Source organism: Engystomops pustulosus, chromosome 2 (assembly GCF_040894005.1).
Source record: "Engystomops pustulosus chromosome 2, aEngPut4.maternal, whole genome shotgun sequence".
NCBI classification, from domain to species: Eukaryota; Metazoa; Chordata; class Amphibia; order Anura; family Leptodactylidae; genus Engystomops; species Engystomops pustulosus.
Window position 1 is genome coordinate 217,843,249 of NC_092412.1, and position 24,845 is coordinate 217,868,093.

Below are 24,845 nucleotides of genomic sequence, written 5' to 3' on the forward strand. Positions count from 1 at the left end.
ATGAGGGGGGTGACACAAGAGCTTACAGTCTGAGGATGAGGGGGTGACACAAGAGCTTACAGTCTATGAGGATGAGGAGATGACACAAGAGTTTACAGTCTATGTGGATGAGGGGGTGACACAAAAGCTTACAGTCTATGAGGATGAAGAGGGTAAGACAAGAACTTACAGTCTATGAGGATGAAGAGGGTAGCTGAATTCGGAAGGAGACAGGCAGCCAGTGCAGTGATTGGCACAAACTGGAGGCATCCGTGTAGTGTTTGGCCTGAAAGACGAGCCTGGCTGCTCCATTTAGAATAGATTGTAGAGGAGAGAGTTTAGTGAGTGGAAGAGCGATGAGTAGGGAGTAACACTAGTCTAGTCGAGAGTGAATCAGAGCAACAATTCGCATTTTAGACATTTCAATCGTCAGAAATTATTATGTTAATATATACGGGGTTGCTATAATACTGTACATTGCACACTGAGCACATAACATGTATTCACATGCATGTTTCCACTTTTAATATTTCCTTTATTTCCCTCTTCCTGTGGTTAGTGTAATTGTGGATTACTCTTTGTGGTTGCTATAAACTCTTGAAAACCAATGAAAAAAACCAAAGTGTTTCCTTCCTACCTACTCCCCTAATTCATTCTGAGATCTCTACTGAATTCTGTCTTGCTAGCAAGATGGACAATTCACAGATGTCTAGACTACTCAGATACTCTGGACTGTGGGGAGGTGGCTGAATGATTACTAAAGCTAGGTCTCCAACTAGCACTTCATATGTACACCACTTGTACAGGCAACGTGTACACTTTAAAAGGCTAGGACTGTATAATAATAATAATAATAATAATCTTTATACAGCACCAACAAATTCTGCAGGGCTTTTGCAAATCATTGGGGACATATACATATATAATATTATATTACAGAGTACAAACAGTCATATGGAACAATAGGAGTGAGGGCCCTGCTCACAAGAGCTTACAGTCTATGAGGATGAAGAGGGTGACACAAGAGCTTACAGTCTATGAGGATTAGAGGATGACACAAGCACTTACAGTCAATGAGGATGAGGGGGGTGACACAAGAGCTTACAGTCTGAGGATGAGGGGGTGACACAAGAGCTTACAGTCTATGAGGATGAGGAGATGACACAAGAGTTTACAGTCTATGTGGATGAGGGGGTGACACAAAAGCTTACAGTCTATGAGGATGAAGAGGGTAAGACAAGAACTTACAGTCTATGAGGATGAAGAGGGTAGCTGAATTCGGAAGGAGACAGGCAGCCAGTGCAGTGATTGGCACAAACTGGAGGCATCCGTGTAGTGTTTGGCCTGAAAGACGAGCCTGGCTGCTCCATTTAGAATAGATTGTAGAGGAGAGAGTTTAGTGAGTGGAAGAGCGATGAGTAGGGAGTAACACTAGTCTAGTCGAGAGTGAATCAGAGCAACAATTCGCATTTTAGACATTTCAATCGTCAGAAATTATTATGTTAATATATACGGGGTTGCTATAATACTGTACATTGCACACTGAGCACATAACATGTATTCACATGCATGTTTCCACTTTTAATATTTCCTTTATTTCCCTCTTCCTGTGGTTAGTGTAATTGTGGATTACTCTTTGTGGTTGCTATAAACTCTTGAAAACCAATGAAGAAAACCAAAGTGTTTCCTTCCTATCTACTCCCCTAATTCATTCTGAGATCTCTACTGAATTCTGTCTTGCTAGCAAGATGGACAATTCACAGATGTCTAGACTACTCAGATACTCTGGACTGTGGGGAGGTGGCTGAATGATTACTAAAGCTAGGTCTCCAACTAGCACTTCATATGTACACCACTTGTACAGGCAACGTGTACACTTTAAAAGGCTAGGACTGTATAATAATAATAATAATAATAATCTTTATACAGCACCAACAAATTCTGCAGGGCTTTTGCAAATCATTGGGGACATATACATATATAATATTATATTACAGAGTACAAACAGTCATATGGAACAATAGGAGTGAGGGCCCTGCTCACAAGAGCTTACAGTCTATGAGGATGAAGAGGGTGACACAAGAGCTTACAGTCTATGAGGATTAGAGGATGACACAAGCACTTACAGTCTATGAGGATGAGGGGGGTGACACAAGAGCTTACAGTCTATGAGGATGAGGAGGTGACACAAGAGCTTACAGTCTATGAGGATGAGGAGGTGACACAAGAGCTTACAGTCTATGAGGATGAGGGGGTGACACAAGAGCTTACAGTCTATGAGGATGAGGGGGTGACACAAAAGCTTACAGTCTATGAGGATTAGAGGATGACACAAGCACTTACAGTCTATGAGGATGAAGAGGGTGACACAAGAGCTTACAGTCTATGAGGATGAGGGGGTGACACAAGAGCTTACAGTCTATGAGGATGAGGGGGGACACAAGAGCTTACAGTCTATGAGGATGAGGGGTGACACAAGAGCTTTACAGTCTATGAGGAGGAGAAGGGGGTGACACAAGAGCTTACAGTCTATGAAGATGAGGGGGGACACAAGAGCTTACAGTCTATGAGGATGAGGGGGTGACACAAGAGCTTACAGTCTATGAGGATGAGGGGGTGACACAAAAGCTTACAGTCTATGATGATTAGAGGATGACACAAGCACTTACAGTCTTTGAGGATGAAGAGGGTGACACAAGAGCTTACAGTCTATGAGGATGAGGGGGTGACACAAGAGCTTACAGTCTATGAGGATGAGGGGGGACACAAGAGCTTACAGTCTATGAGGATGAGGGAGTGAAACAAGAGCTTACAGTCTATGAGGATGAGGGGTGACACAAGAGCTTACAGTCTATGAGGATGAGGGGGTGACTAAAGAGCTTACAGTCTATGAGGATGAGGGGTGACACAAGAGCTTACAGTCTATGAGGATGATGGGGTGACACAAGAGCTTTACAGTCTATGAGGAGGAGAAGGGGGTGACACAAGAGCTTACAGTCTATGAAGATGAGGGGGGACACAAGAGCTTACAGTCTATGAGGATGAGGGGGTGACACAAGAGCTTACAGTCTATGAGGATGAGGGGGTGACACAAAAGCTTACAGTCTATGATGATTAGAGGATGACACAAGCACTTACAGTCTTTGAGGATGAAGAGGGTGACACAAGAGCTTACAGTCTATGAGGATGAGGGGGTGACACAAGAGCTTACAGTCTATGAGGATGAGGGGGGACACAAGAGCTTACAGTCTATGAGGATGAGGGGGTGACTAAAGAGCTTACAGTCTATGAGGATGAGGGGGTGACAGAAGAGCTTATAGCCTATGAGGATGAGGGGGTGACATAAGAGCTTATAGTCTATGAGGATGAAGAGGGTGAGACAAGAGCTTACAGTCTATGAGGATGAAGGGGGTGACACAGGAGCTTACAGTCTATGAGGATGAAGAGGGTGACACAAGAGCTTACAGTCTATGAGGATGCGGGGGTGACACAACAGCTTACAGTCTATGAGGATGAGGAGATGACACAAGAGTTTACAGTCTATGTGGATGAGGGGGTGACACAAGAGCTTACAGTCTATGAGGATGCGGGGGTGACACAAGAGCTTACAGTCTATGAGGATGAGGAGATGACACAAGAGTTTACAGTCTATGTGGATGAGGGGGTGACACAAAAGCTTACAGTCTATGAGGATGAAGAGGGTAAGACAAGAACTTACAGTCTATGAGGATGAAGAGGGTAGCTGAATTCGGAAGGAGACAGGCAGCCAGTGCAGTGATTGGCACAAACTGGAGGCATCCGTGTAGTGTTTGGCCTGAAAGACGAGCCTGGCTGCTGCATTTAGAATAGATTGTAGAGGAGAGAGTTTAGTGAGTGGAAGAGCGATGAGTAGGGAGTAACACTAGTCTAGTCGAGAGTGAATCAGAGCAACAATTCGCATTTTAGACATTTCAATCGTCAGAAATTATTATGTTAATATATACGTGGTTGCTATAATACTGTACATTGCACACTGAGCACATAACATGTATTCACATGCATGTTTCCACTTTTAATATTTCCTTTATTTCCCTCTTCCTGTGGTTAGTGTAATTGTGGATTACTCTTTGTGGTTGCTATAAACTCTTGAAAAACAATGAAGAAAACCACATTTTGCATATTAAAGACCTTCAAAGACATAGTTAGTTTTCTGTATTGCACTGATGGATTCATAGCCCTGTATATACCTCAGGTATTGAATAATATATATACAATGAGATTTATCGATCGTCAGAGACTTGATACATACAAACTGATTTGTTCCAACTTTACTAATAGTATTACATTCTAAAAATAACAATATTCACAATATGTTTATGTAGCCACCTGGGTGTATATGGTCCCAAATCTCCAAAGTGGCTCCTAATATCTATTACAAATATAGCAGGTGCAAACGCAGCAGCTGACCACCTCATCTGGAAACACATTGGCTTGGTGTCAGCATGGACGCCAGCTGCTGTGGGGAAAATGAATGACAATGAAAGGCAGTATTTTACTTTGGAACTCAATACTCTCCCCGATTGATGACAAAATGCACCAAATGACAACTTATGTTATGGCCACATGTACTTGTAATTATAGGCATCGCCAAGATATTTGTTCATTTATGCTGATTTATTTTTTTATTCTTTTTCATGAAGTCAATCAATATCTTGCAGCTTATGGGCCACAATAATCTTTAAAAGAGACTATTTATACCATGTCTTCTTATGTAGTACACCAACTTTGATTGAAGCAGTAATAATAAAAATAATTTTTATTTATATAGCACCATCATATTCCATGGCACTTTACAAACCATGTGGGCCATATACAAATAAAATAAAACATGACAGAGAACAAACGTAACTATGGAACAAAGGGAGTGAGATCCCTGCTCGTGAGGAGGATGAGGGGGATGACACAAGAGCTTACAGTCTATGAGGATGAGGGGGTGACACAAGAGCTTACAGTCTATGAGGATGAGGGGTGACACAGGAGGTAAAAAGCTTGTATAATGGTCCAGCCATTCTTCATTTTTGGTGCTGAAAATTCCCCACTTGGCTTATACAAAAAAAATAAACTGACTACTCACCATTCAGAAGTAAATAGTAGATGGGCTATACTATCCCCTGCATAGCTGATGATTCTGCTGCCAGCTTAGTCTATTGTGTAGTAGAGGTGCAGAGGTAACAAGAAATTAATCATCAATTAGAGCACTGAGTGTAGAAACTCCACCAATCTGATATTAATGTCCAACCTTAAACCAGATATTGAAGGATACTTCTGGAGATACCTCAATACTGTGCTATAATGATTCTAGACCTATCACTTCATCAATTAGTTGAGCGGACCCCAGTTCTCATGCTTAGTTGAGGTTCCAGTAGCCAACCCCCCATAAATCAGATTATCTCCTATCCTGTGGATAGGATAAAGTTGTTAATACCCCTTTAATAAAATTGTTGGTGATTACTTATTTATGTAATGGAAAAGATAGACGTGAGTGGGGGAAAAATTCTGCCAGTTCTATATAAAACAGGCTAAACAACAACCTAAACAGTAAACAATTGGAAGTTACTTGAAACAAAATGTTCATAACTACTGGCCACTATAAAACTTTAAAAAACCAAAGGCATCTGCTCTCTTTTACTTCTTGCTACATAAGATTGGACACATATAATTCATTTTTCCTCTCAGTGCTGGTAACACTTAATGCTATGTTCAAGGGAAGTGCCCCTAAGTCCATATAATAGAGCCTTATGGGATCAATAAAAGATTAGGCTAGACAGAATGAAACTCGTAATGTTATATAAATATTGTGAGGCGATCATGCTGAAATTTGAAAGACATGGGAATGGACTGCTGGGGTGATGGAGTTGCGAGATAAAAGTGTGAATTCTTGCTAATAAAAGCAATTCAATGAAAGGCAAATATAATATAAGTTAGTGCACCCTTGTGAGTTAAGGCTGAAATAAATTACATTTATAAATAAATCCCAGTCTAACGCAAAAGTGTGTAGTAAATTACCTGACAAGGCTTTGGCCAGTGTAGAACATGATATATGGCATGGTGTCATTAGATTTTACTTCCTCTTGTTCCACTTTTCCTATAAATAAATTCCATAGCAGCACAGTAGTACACAAGTAATACAGGCGTAAAAGGGAAATAATGATGCATAGTATTTATATCAACAAAGCCATAAAATAAGAATTTCACGTTATGGTAACTGTTTTTGGCGCTGATCGCTGTGATTAGTCATTCAGCTAAATACTAAGATTTCCTTCTGCTCAATGGCTCCATTACAATGAAGGATTAAATGGATTTCCAACTGTAAATTACATACAAGGTTATTTCTACTAAAATATTGAACAAGAAAAAATTGTTAAAGTATGTGAAGAGGTGTAGATGAGAAATACCCAAGGTTTTTGACAGAGGACATTCAGCCGTGTTACTGTATATTTCATGTTGTAAACATATGTCATTTAAATGGGTTTTTACATGGCTGCAGCATGGGAAATGTACAGTAGAATTCAATTGAAAAGTCGCCCTTTAACACAAGGATATTTCAAGTGTCCTCAAACAGGAGAAACTTCTAAAGTGTTTATACTGTATACATTAGAGCAAAGTGGCCAAACCTGCTGATTTTGGAAAGACCAGATGATTATCTTATGTCTATTAAAGGAAATATATAGACAGAACACTGACATACCGGTGTGTGCTCCCTCTTGCAGGATCCCCTCTTCTTTTAGCTTCTTATACCCTTGTTTTTACAAAACAAGGCTTTAAAATTATGCAAATGAACCTAAGGGGCCCCTGGTTCCATAGCTGTTAATTGAGCCCAGAGCTGATCAGGCTCATTTGCATAATTTGTAAAGCCTCCTTATGTAAAAACAAGTGAATAAGAATCTAAAAGGAGAGCGGATCCTGCTAGAGGGGGGCACACACCAGCATGTAAGTGTGCTTGGTTTACAATCCTTTATCCTAGTGGTAGATTTCCTTTAAGGTGTGCCAAGCTTATCCTGGTAGATTAATATGGCTAATCTCAGGAGTTGACAGTCAATGGTTCAAGGTTCCTCCAGACATCATGTAATTTAAATGGGGGTCTTTACTTCCCTTTCTCCATTCATAAGAAATATCTACTTAGTAAAGCCGAGTCATGGGTGCATTTATAAGGTGGGAATGGAAGCAAGGACTTGAAGCTGAATGAGGGTTCAAGGTTTATACACATTTTTACTGAATAGCATTTTGTTTTGGCTGGTAGATAGAGTCCTAAAGAAACATCCAATATGATGGGGGTAGCCATGCTTATTATACATTGCTTTTGGAAATTTTGAAAATTCGAAAACATTCTAAGCTAAAAATCTGTGGCCAATACCAAACCTGTGCCTATCTCCGGAACCATAAGAAAAATGGTCTGTTGTATCTGTTTCAATAACATACAGTGGAGAACATGATGCTATACAAAGGGACATTATAAGCCCAAAGCCGTATTGTAGGATTATATATAGAACGTCTTTCAAGTAAAATAATCTGATGTAAAATACACCAAGCTAACATTATCAACCATTATTGAAAACGGCTGAACTTCTCAAATTCCATTGGGAAATCTTATAGGAGGGAAAGAAACATGCGTATATATGACACATCAAAGATCGGTATGATGTGTATTATATCTAGGGCACCAGGCCTAGGTCACCTAAACCTTCAGCAAGTTCAACATCCCCCTGTATATTGTAAGTACATACAGCCTGATACAACAAAATTCCTCCATACAGAAGAGTTAAATTCCTTTGTTACTACTTAATGAAAACAGTGTGCAGCCAGGGGCTCCGAGTAGATACCCAGCAGCTGGTGGTGGTTAAGGAGTTACTTTTCTCAAGCTAAATCTATTAGGAAGGGTCAAGATGTTTGACGACGCACAGAGTTTAACAATTGTTCCTTTTTCCAAGCATCTGTAGGGTCATTGTGCAGAGTCAAATAATTTTCACTATCCGAAAAATCTGGAAGCAAGATTTTACAGGGCCACAAAATGAACAGGTATGACTAGTCCTTTACTCCATTACACAAAGTAATCCTGTACTGTCTACATATGTTGGTGTAAACCGAATACATTCTACATTCAACACATAGCCAGTATTCATTGGTACTTCTTCTACTTCCAACCAAATTTCCACCAGTGAGCAAATAAGTAACCTATTGCCATATACATATACATATACTTACAAACATTAAGAGACTTGCAAATCCAGGAAAGATTCAGAACAAAGTTTGAAACCAGGATCTACATACCTTATATGATAAAAGTCACAAGAAATGGTTAGTCTTAGTCTTTGTGTGTGGTCTAAACAGAATGTGGAAGACTTGCAAAAACCAGTCATCTGGATAAGTCTCGAAATGTCATTAATGTTGAAGTAACATGACTTTTAGGTTGTCTAGTGAATACCCCTCACTAGTTATAGCTTGTTGTTAAACTGAAAAAGCACATCCCAGAAAAATATTAAAGGGGTTTTCCCACGAAGACAAGTAAGGCCCTATCCACGGGATAGGGCTAATCTGGCTGATCAGTGGGGGGGGGTCTCAGTGCTAATTGCGAAAATGATCATCGCCCCATGAGAGCAATGAAGCAGATGGTTGCACATGGCTGTTCTGTTCCATTAATCTCTATGGAGCTGACGGAGATCCGGTGAGTGCTATTGGCTATCTGCTCCATTAGTCTGAGGACCATCGGACCTCTTGTTTTTGAAATTTGCAGGGGGTCTCAGCACTTAGACCCCCACTGATCAGCAAGTTAAGCCCTATCCCATGGATATGGCCTATCTTGTCTTTGTGGGAAAACCCCTTTAACTACAGCATTACTACCTTCATATATTCACCCAATAAACTATATTAGGAATGCATGCAAAAAGGTAAACACAAAGAGGAGCATTTATTAGTTTTGGCGCAGGGTGGCGCTAGAACCGTTCTATATTTTTCAGTGGGATCTAAGGGATTAATGCATGGATTAAAAGGTCTACAACTCTCTAGACCAGCTTTTAGCTGGGCTATTTTTCCACCACAAAATGTGCCAAAAAATGTAACGGAAAAATAGAAGCGACCAAAAACTGGTGGATTCACAAGCGGCGCCAAAATTTTGTGCCCAAAAATAGAACAAGTCTAAAGTGTCGGAAAACACCAATATTGTGGTGCTAATTTTTCATAAATTCAGGTGTAAGAGGCGCAGAAAGGAAAAAAAAATACCGCCAGTTTTCCATTTGAAAGGCCATGATAAATGCCCCCCACAGAGACAATTTGCCTTTAGGCTATGGGGTACACAAGCAGGAAAAGCAATAATATACGTAGGTTACAAGTCTCTTCTCTATAGTCAGTGCCAAGGGTGCACCAGCCATAAGGCGAGTTGAGCCTCTTGCCACAGGCAGCACTACCTGCAGAAAGATGGGGGGCAGCATCAGGGGTGTAGTGGCTCCAAAGAAGAACCTACCACTTAAAAATAGTGTCTATGTACACGTGTTGTCAGCATGGGTGTGAGACACTGCATGGAGAACCTGCCTAACAAAAAGATAACCTGATGCATTACTACCTGATGGGGCGCCCTTCTATAGCTCTCCTCAGGCAGCAGAGAGTTTAGGTAATACTTGGGCACATTTACTAAGGGTTCAAACGCTGCATTTTCGTCGAGTTTTGTTTTTTTTTTTCATTTTGCCCTGAATTGCCGCAGGTTTTTGGCGCAGGCGATCGAATTGTGTCGCATCGGCACCGGCATGCATGCAACACAAATGGGGGGGCGTGGATGTCGGACAACCCAACTGATTCGGACAAACCACGGAATTTAAAAAGCAAACTGTGTTGCAAGACACGCACTCACATGCAGGAAATTGGACGCACGATCTTAGTGAATCGCGGCAGACCCGAATTCTCGTCTGACAACGCACAGCGGGGATCGCAATGGGACCGGTAAGTAAATGTGTTCCATTGTCTCAGTTCTCTGTTGGCCTGGGGCCTGTTGGCCTGTCTTTGTTGTGGCTCGGACAGTCTTTCTATTGTAATCAATGATGACGAGCTGCAAACAAGGGATCGAATTTGCGCCATACGTGATCATTACACTTAGCTTACAATACATCCAATACCTCATTTCCTATAGTTTTCTAGAGTAGATGGACTCTAGCCAGCTATTTTAAGGTTTACATGTTGAGAGAAAGATACTAGTGGTAGTACATATATGTTGCATGTAGCCAGGACTTTTTTAAGTATTGCATCTGTTTTACATTATGTATTCTAGATACAGAGAGTATACAATTACTTATAATTCATATACAATCGTAAAAAGACATATAGTAATCCTACTAATATAATAAATATCAGAAATCGGGGCACTCAAGGGAAATAAGAGCAAACATTTCTTTAATAAAATTGAACAAGCCACCAGAGGTGTCAGGACATGTAAAGTAGAGACTAGGAGATTAAAATTCACTTGGAGTTGGAATAAGGTAATAAAATCACTTCTATAGGGTGCAAGGTTTAGGACACCTCATTGAGAAATTACTACTGGGAATTTCTTTCTTCTTACAAGAACCTATTGTCTGTGATGGGATGTAATGGATTTTGTTATCTCATAAAACAGACTGTTTGTATATCTGAAAGTTTCATGTTTAGGCTAAGTGCCATACAGGCTGCTCTCTAGATGTAACTATAAAGATTTATACCTACATAATATAGGCAGGAATATTATGGATACAATTTGTTAAACAAAAAAGTGAGGTCCTAACAATCCTCCACAGTCTGCGAAAACATAGCTCCATAGAATACAGCAGTAGATATATGGGGCTCATTTACTAAGGGTCCACTGCTCACTTTCGTCGGACTTTCCGTCTTTTTCAGGGTTTGCCCGGCTTGCACAGGTATTTAACAGGTGTCTGCGCTGGGATTGTCTCGCACGTAATCGTTTTTCAGCTGTGCTGACTTCCATGTGACACAAGTTGGGAGGACGATCCAACTGATTCGGACTGAGTGCTGGATTTAACTTTCATATTGTGTCGCAATCCAGCGACGCATGCAGGATATCAGGCGCACGATCTTGGTGAATAGCGGCATTATCGTTGGACAATGCACTTTTGGTGGACTCCTTTCTGACAGGTAGGTAAATGAGCCCCATTTTGTATAATCGTATATAAAGAAACAGTTTTTTGTTCCATTAAAAGTAAACCTGAACATGGCTTTGAGGGTAGGTACATTGGGGCACATTTACTTTTACATTTACTTTTTACTTTTACATTTACAAAGTTCACCGAAAGTGCATTGTCCGACTCCAATGCACAGTGGCGCGATTCACTAAGATTGCACGCCCGATATCCTGCATGTGTCGCTTCCCCGCTCAGGGCCGACAGAGTTCACCATATTTTTAGTGCTTGGGCTTGCGACACAATTTGAAAGTTTAATCCTGCGATCAGTCTGAATCAGTCGGATCGCCGGAGGGCACGCCCCCCAATTTCTGTCACATGGAAGCCAGCACAGCTGCAACAAAATACAATCATGTTCACCAAAATCCCAGTGCACACACTTGTTAAATACCTGTGCAAGCCATGTAATCCACAAAAAAAGGCGCACAGTCCAATGAAAGTGCGCTCCACGACCCTTTGTAAATGAGCCCCATTGTGTTCCATCTATAGATAGCATGTTATAGAGCAAGAGGAGCTGAGAAGATTGTATATTGGGGCATATTTACTTACCCGTCCGCAGGAGTTCACAAAATACAGACTGTCCGACGATAATACATTCTGCCGTGATTCACGAAGATTGTGCGCCCGATATCCTGCATGTGTCGCTGTGACTGGTATTTAACAGGGGATTGTGTCGCAGGTGATCTGATTTTGGCGCTGCTATGCTGGCTTTCATGCGACAGAAATTGGGGGGCTTGCTGTCGGGCGATCCGACTGATTCGGACTGAGCACGGGATTTAACTTTAAAATTGTGTCGCAAGATTAAGCACTGATACGCACTGGGAAGAAGAAGGTGTCAGACCAGAGCGGGAAAGCGACATATGCAGGATATCGGGCGCACGATCTTAGTGAATCTCGGCAGATGTGCATTATCGTCGGAACAATGCACTTTCGGGGAACTCCTCGGACAGGTAAGTAAATGTGCCCCATAATTTCCAATCCGCGCTCAGCATGTTATAAAACAGGAGGAACTGACCAGATTGTACTTAGTGTCATGCAGACAGCATGCTATTTCACATGAGGGGCTGAGCAGGTTGTACAATCTGTAGACAGTATGGTAAGATCAGCAGAAGCTGAGTAGATTGTATATAGTGTTCTATGCGCAAGCATCATGTTATAGAGCAGGAGGAGCTGAGCAGATTGTACATAGGGGCACATGTATCATAGTTTTTTTTTCTTTGGTGAAATTTTGAGACATTTGGTGATTCTTTTTGCGCCTTATGTATGATCATGTCTTTTTACTTGTGATACATGTTCAGTTTTTCCTATTCTGGCAGGCACAAATTTTTGCTTCTTTCTGAGACTTTTTGTTGCAAATGTCTCAAATCCATATGGAAACAAGCCATGTGAGGGGGTTATATACAGGAGAGGACACAAGCCACGTGAGGGTGTTATATACAGGAGCGGACACAAGCCACGTGAGGGTGTTATATACAGGAGTAGACACTGCTGATAATTTGGATTTGAGGCTGTGTTCGTCATTTTTAAGCACTATTAGTCACACCCCAGGGAAATTACGACATATGAGGCTGCAGTCACAAGTTGCGTTTTGAAACCTATTACAACAGCTGAGGAGAGGTGATTTGACTAATTACACTACTGTTAACATTTGCATTTACAAAAGGCATAGTAAACGCGATGTTAACACATGCATTAACATCACGTTTATATTGTGTTTTATAAACGCAAATATTAACTGTAATGTAATTAGGCGAATCAGCTCTCCTCAGCTGTTGTAATAGGTTTCAAAATGCAATCAAAACGCAATGTGTGACCGCACCCTTAGTAGTAACCAATACATATTTTTAAAAATGTAAATGCAAAAATTTCTGAATTTTCAAAAGTTTTTCTGTGCAAAATTTTAAACATTTAAAGCATGCGGAATAATTCCAATTGACATGTTAAAATAGGGTCCATGGAAAAAATTCTTCCTTTGCACCTGCCCTGGACCAGGTGCAGCTTTGCACAAAAATTAAGCAAAAAAAGTGATGCATAAGTGAAAAGTCGCACAGAACATCTGGGAAACAAAGATACATAAGGCACCGCACAAGGTAAAGACTAAGGCGTACTAGAAAAACGACAAATGAAAAGTTGCAAAAAAGTCACAAATACATCAAAAGTCGCAAAAATGAGAAAATTTGACTAGCAGAAATAATGATACATGTCCTCCATAGTGTCCTCTCTGCAGATTGTACATAGCGCTATATCTGCAATTATTGTTATTTACAGGTCAGTAAAGTAAGTAAACTTATTTTTTTTTAAAGTGTGAAAAAAAGAATACATTCCCTTTTTGCTTAAATAAGTAAAGTATTAAAAGGATGATTATATTTCTACTGCGTGAATAAAAAAAGGCAACACTAAAATACTGAAGCCAGTAGGGATAATATATAGCAATTTAAGCTTCGATCACTTGATTCGGGTGGTTTTTCAGTGCTGTGATTTTACAACACTGAAGATTATTTCACAGAAACTTCTAGCATTTTTTCCATTAAAATAAAAAAGACTAAATCACAAGGGTGAGTGCGGCATAACTTACTGCAGGGCGCCGTTCACCTGGAAAATGTGAATGTGATCTGCAGATTTTATTCTACTGTTTTATTTGAGAATTCCAGTAAAAAGTAATGATCCAAAGAAATGTTTAGATTTTCCATTTTATGAGATGTGTAACATTTGGTGGGAAAGTGAGAAGGTTTTGCTACTTTGAACCGGATGATGTGAGTTACACTGAAAATCACTAAGTGCTATATAGACTATAAATGCAAGTTATTAAGATAATGTAGCATCACATAGAGACAAATCCATGTGTAAGTTATTGTTATGTTATAATACACACTGAAAAGTACTTTCATTGCTGTCACAATGTATAAAGTTTATTATCAGACGAATCAACCTGACCCAAGACTCCTCTTTTATGTTTGTCGCCAACATTTTAACATATTTTCAAGATGCAATTTGATGTAGTACAGTTTTATTTAAGGATTTGTTCACACCTGTAAAAATAATGGACACAGTATGATGTACTACTGTAAAAATCAGGAAAGAACATGACAGAAACATGGCAGAACAAGTCACTGTTTGTGACCACCATATAAAGTATCTCCATTAATATATATATATATATATATATATATATATATATATATATATATATATATTATATATATATATATATATATATATACATATATATATATATTTGAATCCAATCGTGTAATAACCTCAGAGAGCTGAATTTTAGGGAAACAGGCTCTAGGCATGGAAAAATTTAATTATTACCCTCCTTATCAGTTTGAAGTGGATGGATTTCAGAAAGCTCTCAGATACACTGATCACAGCAGGAGAAAGAAGCAGAAAATGGTACAAAGAAGCTGCTTTACTCAATGAAGTATATTATAAAGTTTACTATTATCACTGTTTCCTTTCATTTCTGAACTAAAACAAAATTGGTTTAAACAGTTTATATTCTCTTCAACAATTTTAAATCCAAAACATGTCATAGTTTTCTTTTGAATGTCCTCGATATGTTTAATGTTTGGGAAAGTCCAGGATAAGCACAGGGTTAAGCTTTAGAGGTCATTCAGAAGGGCATTTTTGACATCAGTATGCTATATTTTTTATGCAGATATCATACTGATCCATTGATTTCTATGGTTTTGTTCACATGTGCATTTTTGGGCAGACTGTGAGAATGGAAGACATGTGGACCACAGAAATCCATTGCAGCCAATGGTTCTGCAAAAAAAAGCATCAATATGCAGTCCATTTTTTCTTTAAAGGGAACCTGTCACCAGGGACCTCATTTTTGCTAAAGACAGGTTGCAGAAGCCCATGACACCTGCAGTGCAAAAACGCCTCTCTGCCTTTTCTAAGCATTTGCATTACAATACAATTGTGTGTTTAAACTTACCTTGCACCCTGACAAAATCCTGGGGTAGTCACGGGGGCAGGGCTTTGGATTGGATGCATTTCAAAAAACAACTTGTGACTTGTCTGTGTTACTAACTCCTCAGCTCTTTGCCCACACCTTTGTGCTCCTGTACAGCTCCTCCTCCTTCTCCTTTACAGAGCTCACAGCCTGGTGAAATGACGTCAGTGGGAGAGGGAGGAGCTGTACAGGAGGCAAAGGTGACGGCTAAGATCTGAGGCGTGAGCAGCAAAGACATGTCACATGTTGTTTTTTTAAATGCATCCAAACCAAAGCCCAGCCCCTGTGACTACCCCAGGATTTTGTCAGGGTGCAAGAGTAAGTTATAACACGAAATTATATTGTAAAGCAAATGCTTAGAAAAGGCAGAAAGGCATTTTTGCACTGCAGGTGTCATGGACTTCTGCAACCTGTCTTTAGTGAAAATTAGGATCCCTTTAATGTTGCTAGGCAACCAACTGGGCAGGGCAGAAAAAACATTTGTAAATAATCCATTTTTTTTCGGCGGACTTGAAAAAACAGATAACATATAGATGTGAAAATACAGATGTGGATACTAAACTCGGATATCCCGCATCCACATTTTTCATAGAAACCCAACGGACATGCCCATCTTAATCTTAATACTTTTAAGTGGCTCTTTTGTGTAAAGGGCTTGTGCTCTGTAGAAAGGGTCAGACTTCAGCACAGATTTTGGACACAAGCTTTATTTTCCATACTTACGGACCTCCCTGATGCCAATTACTAAAAGTTATCAATAAAATTGTGCACGACTTTCACAGACATAGAACGCTATTCCCTACTACACTTTGCATATGCCAAACTGTGTACGGTAAACGCTGGAACATCCTGACCATACACTTTTAATAAGGAGCTAAACAAGTGCCCCAGTCACTGCTGTTACAGGGATATTAAAATCACTGTTCATTACTGGTCAACCTAAATATTTTTGCGGCTCTATACAGCTAGTGAAAGCATAATGTAAAACATATTGGTCTCACAGAGGCTGTTGGACAATTGCAAGAGTATATTTCACTCATTTGTATCATTAGGTATTGGCTGGAAAATGCACACTACTATATAAATCATTTATTGCATCTGTGAGGATTCAAGCAATAAACTAAAATGGGTTTGCTTTGGCGAGCGACTGTGCATTCTATATTTTACTTATAGCCAGATTTTTTTTGTTTTCCTAACAATGCTAAAAAAAAATAATAATTCTTTTTTTTAGCTTGTCAATGAAGTTTCACACCATTCAACAATTTGTTATACTCTGCGGTGTCTACTACTATTTTTAGGTGAATGGTCCTAGTATGGTCCTGACCCTCATCGTATCTAGACAGGTAGAAAGTGCAGAGACAGCATCATTTTTATTACACCTTTAATAGCCATTTGAGCTGCATAGATGTGTCACAATGTCAGAAATTACAGCCATGTTCGACCTCAGAGACTTTCAACACAATAAGCCTGTTTGATGGCTGCCAAAATAATACGAGTTGGCAACCTTTAAGTAGCACTTAAGAAGAATGGTTGGATGGCTGGAAAGAAAACCAAAAGCCATAAAGTTTAAAAGATGGTTTATAAAGGCAACCTCATTCCAACCTACAATGGACAAATGTTACATGTCTAATCCAATAAGCTAAATGTAGCATAATATACAGTCTGGGAGAGAAGAATTAATATGTTGGGATCTTCAGATAGATCTGGATTTAATAGTCAGCAAAGCCAACTACTGGTAGCTAAAATGTACAGTAGTAGAGAATTTCTAAAGTCAAGCTTCATCTTGGGTGAAATTTAACTGTGAACATTGAATTGTGCATCAGTCTTTGTTAGATGATTTTATGTTATTTTATCAGGGTAGATAACCTGCTTGGTTGTAAAGGTAAAGGTTCATCTCTATGTGAACTCACGAGCCAATATTAAAATGCAAAAACTAAAGACATATAGGACTGTTTCCTTAAAGGGTTTTTCCACCAAACAGGATAGGGCCTAACTTGCTGATTGGTGGCAGTCTCAGTGATGAGAGACCCACAGATCAAGAGAATGGTGGGTCCGATGTGGAACCCTTCATAGTGCAGTGTTTGCTAGCTTCAGATATATGGATAGGGACTAATTTGTTTGTTTGGAAAACTCCTTTAAGTTAAAGCAGACAGGGAGTGTTAGCAGTCCTTTGTAAGGAAAAAAGGGGGTCAGGCTTCAGCAGGCCAATATAAAATATGGGACTATAGGGTACAGCGGTCCTGTGTTATTTATGCATGGCCCCATGCTCTATATAGAAATGCTGCAGCAAGCAGGGCAGTTTTAAGCAGTGGGTGACTGGCAAAAAGCAGAAGGTTTCATGACCAGCAGTACTTTTCTAATGGCCAAGTGGGCCCCCCAGCAGTGCAGGGTCCCAGCACTTGCCACCGGAGTCGTCTGAGCCTACTACATGCCCCCAATAGCCTTAGAAATTAATTTGCATATTTAAGATATACACTTTATTTATGCATCAATGAACAATGAATACAATGAATAATGTAAGAAATAACTAGATAAAGGCTGGGATGGATCCTTGTGAGCTGCTCCAACAGGTAGTAGTGACAAGACAAGTGACACAGACCTGATGACAGGTGTCCTTTAACCCGAGTTCGCACTATAAGGTTTCTGTGGACACATCTTTGTAAAACAAAATGAATAACAGACTTCTCAAATGATGCTTGAGGATAACTTTCAGAATGCTGCCTAGAAAAGGGTCCTAAAATGTTGACGATGGATGCCAGGTTTTACTTTTACTGACTATAAAGCTAATCATAGGTGGAGTCTCACTGAGGTTTGACAGACACGTCATAAAGGTCCATAACACAACATTGCTTTTGGGTAGCGTAAATAAAAATTTCTGTAAAAACATGAAAAATCTGTTTCTTACATAGAAACCTGCAGGTGTTCAATTTGTACTTGTAGAAGGTTTGCCTCAAACTATGAAATGAAATGCCTACATTATCTCTAAGGAAAAGTCACTGCCAACACTGTGGGGTTCTGTGCAGTCATATAATTATCTTCTAAGTCATTTCAGCAAGTTTAAGTGACATAAAAATAATGGTCATCATGGAAAGTCTTTCTCGGATCGCCCGAAACAACCATTCTCCACGTGCCAAGTGCAAACAGAAACATACTTTATGATATACACACCCATGTGTTTTACCAGGTTTTTTCTGCAGAACTTGCACGTGGTTTAATGGCGGCTTATTGTATGGTAAATTTGGCAATGTATGCCACCAGATTCAGCACATGTTAAATCATTCTCCACAAATTAACATGCCCAGAGGGAAATATCTCATTCTTCAAGATCTCATAATCATCGTGCAGAACTGGCATCTTCCCGTAAGTAAGAAGGCCAATGCTTAATAGAATTCTCTTACCATTATGTCAACCTTACATCTTTCTCTTAAAGAAGCCATTAGAAGGCGTTGTATACAGATTTGATGCATAGTCTCCAATAAACTTTGGAAGGAACGCTTTAACGTCAATTTGTGGGAATTTTAACAGACAGTAAGCTGATTTTAAGCAATGTTTTAGATTTTAACAAGCACGTCTGGAACTATAACTCCTGGATTTCACTGTTAGTAATTAGGAGAAAGGCTTTAAACTTTAAGGAATTTATTAAAACCTCAAAAATTTGAATATAGCTATTGTTAAAATGTTCCTGTAGATTAATATAAAAAAAATAACATTTAGTCCGTTTTCTGCTTTTGTGAGTTGAGACCTCCTACACATAGCAGATCCACATATGGTAGCACACAATTTCCCTATAGAGAGAGGAGTCCATGGAAGTGTCTGTATAAGCCCTTAAAGGTCACCCTGTGGTGCTCCAAGCAGTGGCATATTATTGTAGACGTCACCAAAAAAATGCTATAATAGTTGAGGAAACATTTTGGCAAAATTTCAGGAAAACCCATTGGGAACAAGGGTTGCTAAAAATAAGAAAGTGTATTGCTCTGTCTCCCTTTTCAAGAACCGCTATGATATTTAAGGTCTTCTGCACCAACGACCAACTGGAAGTGCTGAGGTCCCTTTGGCTTTTTTAATGGCCTCCTTGAATGTGCAATAAAAGTAAGGGAACCAGCACTCAACGGATCACCTTCAAGAAAATCTGTGCTTTATTATTAAAAGCTTAGCATCGCTGCCTGTACAGTATACTAGATGCATGCTGACCCTTTAATAATATAGAATGGATTTTCTTAAAACTGATCCACGGAGTGCTGGATCCCTTACCTTAGTTGCATAGTCACCTGCAAAGCCTCAGGCTATTCCATGCACCAGAGAAGTCTTCTAAGGGTTGTGGTGAACTGGAACTTCACTTTGTATTCTCCTTGAATAATGGGCAGTCACTTGTGGTGTAGGAGAAAATTATGTCCTGTGGTCTGAGAAACCCCCCTGTGGTCTCATGACCCCCAGCACTCCAGGTGAAGGGGCTAAAGAGGCGAACTATATGGGAACCTGGAAGCCACAATAGGGTCAGTAAACTTTCTTATTTTCTGCACCCCTGTCCCTGACCTTTCCAATATTTATATACTGAAACCACTTAGGGTAGACAACCCAATTTTACCATAAATTTGGTATTTGAAAGGGGTGTTCTGCTCATAGTGGACATCTTCCATAAAGTATAATGGGGGGGGGGGGTCGGATTGGACGCTGATAAAACTGTGTTTTAGTTAGGGGTTGGTTTCAAAGGGGTCCTCTAGAGAAGTTTGAGTGTACATATAACACATAGAACAGTATTTACTATGCACGGTACAATTATGATAGTTACAATCATATTAATCTTTACAACAGTCTCTAAAAAAGATCACACACATCATATTTTTTTATGAACAGTGGACAAAGTGTTTTTACAAACTATCTAGGAACTCATGGATGGTTGCCAACCCCCACTTGGAGCTATCTGAGATATACAGTGAGAAGAGATACTTGGAAACATAAGAATAAGTATAAAAAAATACCATCTGCTTACCCTCCTCACAGTTACTTCCCATGAAGCCTGGGCAGCATCTCCACTCCAGAGCTGTGGCTGTACGATAGGACATTTTATATATGGGTCTCAGCACAGTCCTATAACTAATAAAATAAAATTAAAAATTAGGATGTATATTGTAATAATTCATAGATGAACCAATAAGGTTGGGTATTCCATACCCACACTGGTAGATGTAGAACCTCTCATTGGCAAAAAATACTTGCATACTACAGTGGAAGTAAAAAAGGTGGCAGAAATTATGAAAATGCACCATCATTGTGGTGAATTTTTCTGGCATAAACCTGGCCTACTAATAGTTGCAAAGTTAGACTAGACAGTCCTTAAAGGGGTTGTCCAGTGACAACAAGTTAGCCTCTACCCACAGGATAGAAGCTTACTTGCTGATTGGTGTGGCACAGTGATCACAAGAACAGGGTTCTGTTGTACCCCCATTTGTACCCCAAATGAATAGGGCAGCCAGTCACGCATGCGCGCTGCTACTCTATTCATTTCTATCACACTGATAGACACAGCCAAGCACCATACTCGGCTATCTCCACCAGTTCCATAGACTGAATGAATGAAGCAGTAGTGCACATGTGCGCATTGCGGCTCCATTCTTTTAGGGCAAACCTTTTAGAGACTAGGTGCCCAAACTACAACCAAAACCCACTTATTTTTCATCAAGTGCCAACATGACAATTTAAACAGTAACATATTGCTCCCTGTTCTTCCACAACATTCAATCGAATTGGTCCTCTGAGGACACCAATACAGTTGAAAGCAGGAGGGCAAAGGGACCTCCAAAGATATGTGTCATCTTAAAAGAGCGTTGAGAGCAGCATCTCAAGTTGTCTGGGACTGCAGAAAGATTTGAGTCCTATCTGGTGAACTCTTTTCTGGTGAGACAGCTTGGGTGCCCACAGAAAGGGCTCAGAGTGCCACCTCTGGCACCTGTGCCATAGTTTCGCCAACACTGTTTTAGGGTGCAATAGGGGTAAAATGGACCCTCATTCTTCTTATCCTAGGGGTCCCCTTCATGGCAACATCCACCGATCAGCAAATTACCCCCTGTCCTTCTTATAACTTGATAACCGCTTTAACAATGGTAATATATCATCCAGCATCAGACAATTTTGATATCTTTTCTGCATCATAAGACTGTCTAGTCTAACTTTCCTTTGTGTTACTTGGTGACACTTTTGATATATTGCCCCAGCATAGCTTTGGCTAGTTGCAACCAATCAATTTCTCGTTTTTTTAAGCAGTCTTTGTCATGGACTCTTGATATCTTCTTCCCTTGAATCTATCAATATGAATATAGGATTATCTTTATCTAATTACAGTATCATGCACAGAAGAATATCTAGCCGATGAATCAGGAAAATCTACATATCAAGGTCCAACAATGTTACAGCACGTCATAAAGTAAGCATGTATCACCAGTATTTACTGTATGTGCTGTCCTGATGACTATTCGGGGAGATTTATATTCCTTTGTTGTGTCCACAATTAGTGCTTCACTCTCCAGCATATGGCACTGATCAGATTGTTTCGCAACGGACATAATAAAAACAATAAGGCTGGTGACGGGAAACAGCTGAGAACATGGGCTTGATAGCGTGAGCCACATCTGTTTGCAAGAAAATATTCTGTTATCAAATTGATGGTCTCCTGGCAAAATACTGAGTCATCAGTGGCTTGGCAAAGAGAAGTGTGAGCGAGTTCTAGAACAGGATGGCAACAATTAAAAATCAACTGAATTTGGACAACAAGGTCGATGTGATTCCTCTGTTGATAACACATGAATACAGCACTGACCAATTACCATCTAAACTCGAGTATAAGCCAAGTTTTTCCGCACAATTTATGTGCTGAAAACGCCCCACTCAGCTTCCTCTCAAGTATATAAAAATAATAAACTTATATACTCCCCTCCCCTACCCTGACTCTCTCTGCAGCTACTCTTCTCCTCATAGCTCCTCCCAGCAGTGCAAGAAAAAGTACATGAATGCGCTCTTCCTGCACACACACTATCAAGCCAGCAGGTGGCAACACCAACACATCATGGTGTGTGAGCGGCAGAGGCACATCAATGCACTCCACTGTCAGGAGGAGCAGTGAGGAGAAGAAAAGCTGTCAGGAGTGCCGGACGTTAAGTATATACATTTATTATTTTTAAGGGGGCCGTGCTGGGCAGTTTATCATTAAGGGGACCATGCTGAGCAGTTCATTATTAGGGGGACCATGCTGGGCAGATCATTATTAGGGGGATCATGCTGAGCATTTCATTATTAAGAGGGCCGTGCTGGGCAGTTCATTATTAGGGGGATCATGCTGAGCATTTCATTATTAAGAGGGCCGTGCTGAGCAGTTCATTATTAGGGGGACCATGCTGGGCAGATCATTATTAGGGGGATCATGCTGAGCATTTCATTATTAAGAGGGCCGTGCTGGGCAGTTCTTTATTAAGGGGGCCACTAAAGAAATTGTATTGATAAGGGGAGGCTGCTATGAACATTTCATTATTGCGTGGAGGCTGCTGGACATTTCATTGATAAGGGGAGGTTTTTTAGGAGCCTCAGCTTTTACTGGGATCAGCTTAGGTTCCAGTATATATATGCATTTCAATAATTATATTTTATCTATAATTATATAAATAATAATAGATGCACATGGAAGATCTTCTATGTTTGTGAGAAACTTCACATAGGCTTTGTTCACCCAGGTTTTTTGTAACTGGTAAACCCAATACAAAAAACAGAGCAAATCTGCTTCTCTGTTGTCCACGGGAGGTAATGACAGCTTTTATTCCCAGTAGGGTTGACCTTAACGTAACTTGCTGCAGATTCAATGTGGGAATAATGAAAATGTCCCATTGTATCTGTGCAGGAAACCATGGTGGAGACGGCTGAGGCTCAGCCAATGCTTCATGCCAGAATGAATGGTGCAAGTTTTTGCATGGATTATGACATAGACAACCACCTCAATACCCTATCCAATAAATGTAGTGTGAAGCCGGCCTTAGCCTTTGTTAGTTAAAATACATTCTGTCCTATGCATGTTTTAGGCCCCTCCTGCATCATCATCTGTCTAACAACAGCAGCATGCTGACTGGTATGAGAAGCTACCAATGATATCTGCTACGTGATATGATAATTGGGTCCAGATTAATGCTATCCGATACACATACATGGCCAAGTAAAAATGAATAACAGACGATCATACTTGTTAGATGTCAAACGTTTAGCTAGAGGTGTATTCGTACTAAAATCAGGGATATATACCTAAATTGTAATATTGTTTTGCCAAAGGTAACACAAAATGATGTTGGAAAAGAATGAAAGGCCTGGTCACCTCATTTTAGACCTCTTATTATAACTTTGCAGTCTTTGAATGTTACGGAAAGAGCCAAGTAAACAGCTATCATCTTATACCAGCCATGCACCGGTGTACAAGTAGCAGTAGTAGTAGTAATAGGGGACACCTCCTGGACAATCATGGCCAAGGCTAGTAGATAGGGTTGTCAATTCGCCAGATTGGCTGTTCGGCCAAATTTTGTCAGTTATACGTTCATTTAGCCATAAAACTGACACATTTCCAAAAGATAAAAAGAGAAAACCCACCATACAATGGGGCAGATTTACTTTCCCGGTCCAATCGGGATCCAGCGGCGCGTTCTGTGTGGAGGATTCGGGTCTTCCGGGGATTCACTAAGGTAGTTCCCCCGATGTCCACTAGATGTCGCTGCTACGCTGAAGTTCGTCGGTGTGCACTGAAGTTCACCAAGCCAGGCCGAATGCAGGTAAGTGCGTGTCAAGCGACACTTCTTTTTTAAATGCGGTGGTTTTTCCGAATCCGTCAAGTTTTCGTACGGCCGCGCCCCCACGATTTCCGTCGCGTGCACACCGGCGCTGTTGCGCCACAATCCGATCGCGTGCACCAAAACCCTGGGGCAATTCATGGAAAATCGGCGCAAAAACAGAAAAATTTGGGTAACCCGCCGGAAAAACGCGATTTGGGCCCTTAGTAAATGACCCCCAATGTGTTCTACAATTTCTCTCGAGTACAGAAACCTCTCACATGTGACCATTACTTGTTTCATGGGTGCACAGCGAGGCGCAGAAGGGATGGAGAGCCCTGCAGTTGCCAGGATTTTAGTTTTCCCATTGGCCCCTTTTGCAAGGTATAAAATTCTCGCTTTTGTTATTGGGGCCATGTGATGGATTTTTTTTTTTTGCGGGATGAGATGCTTTTTCCATTGCTAGCATTCCCATTTTGGGGTTGGTATCCCCTATTGTTGAAAATGTAGGAACTTTTTTTTGAGGACAGGAGTAGAAAAGCATCAATACAGTACTGGATTATATACTTTTTTTTCCGTGTTCACCATTTAGCCTAATAATCCTGTTATCTTTATTCTATGGGTCGATACGATTATGGGAATACCAGACATGAATATTTTTTCTTACATTTAACTAAATTTGCCAAATGAAACCCTAATGTGGGAAAAATCTATAATTTTTGCATTGCCGTCTTCCAAGTGGCATAACATTTTTGCTTTTGTTGCTACTAAGCTGGTTGATGGCTTGTTTTCTGTGTGAAATCTTGTACTTTGAAACTGTATTATTCTGGTATACATTTGTTTTTTTAATCACTTATTTTTGAGATATTCAATAGGTAAAAATCTACATTTTTACAGGTTTACTTTACGGCATTC

The 24,845-nt window shown here is 40.2% G+C and overlaps 1 protein-coding gene across 1 annotated transcript in view; it reads right to left on the reverse strand.

Moving 5' to 3' along the window:
- The window catches only part of COL26A1 (collagen type XXVI alpha 1 chain), a 276,058-nt gene that overhangs the window by 190,226 nt on the left and 60,987 nt on the right, over window positions 1-24,845 (reverse strand). Inside the window, exon 3 of the mRNA XM_072138171.1 lies at window positions 20,126-20,229. Coding sequence (XP_071994272.1) covers window positions 20,126-20,229 — 104 coding nt within the window. The remainder of the gene's footprint in view (window positions 1-20,125; window positions 20,230-24,845) is intronic.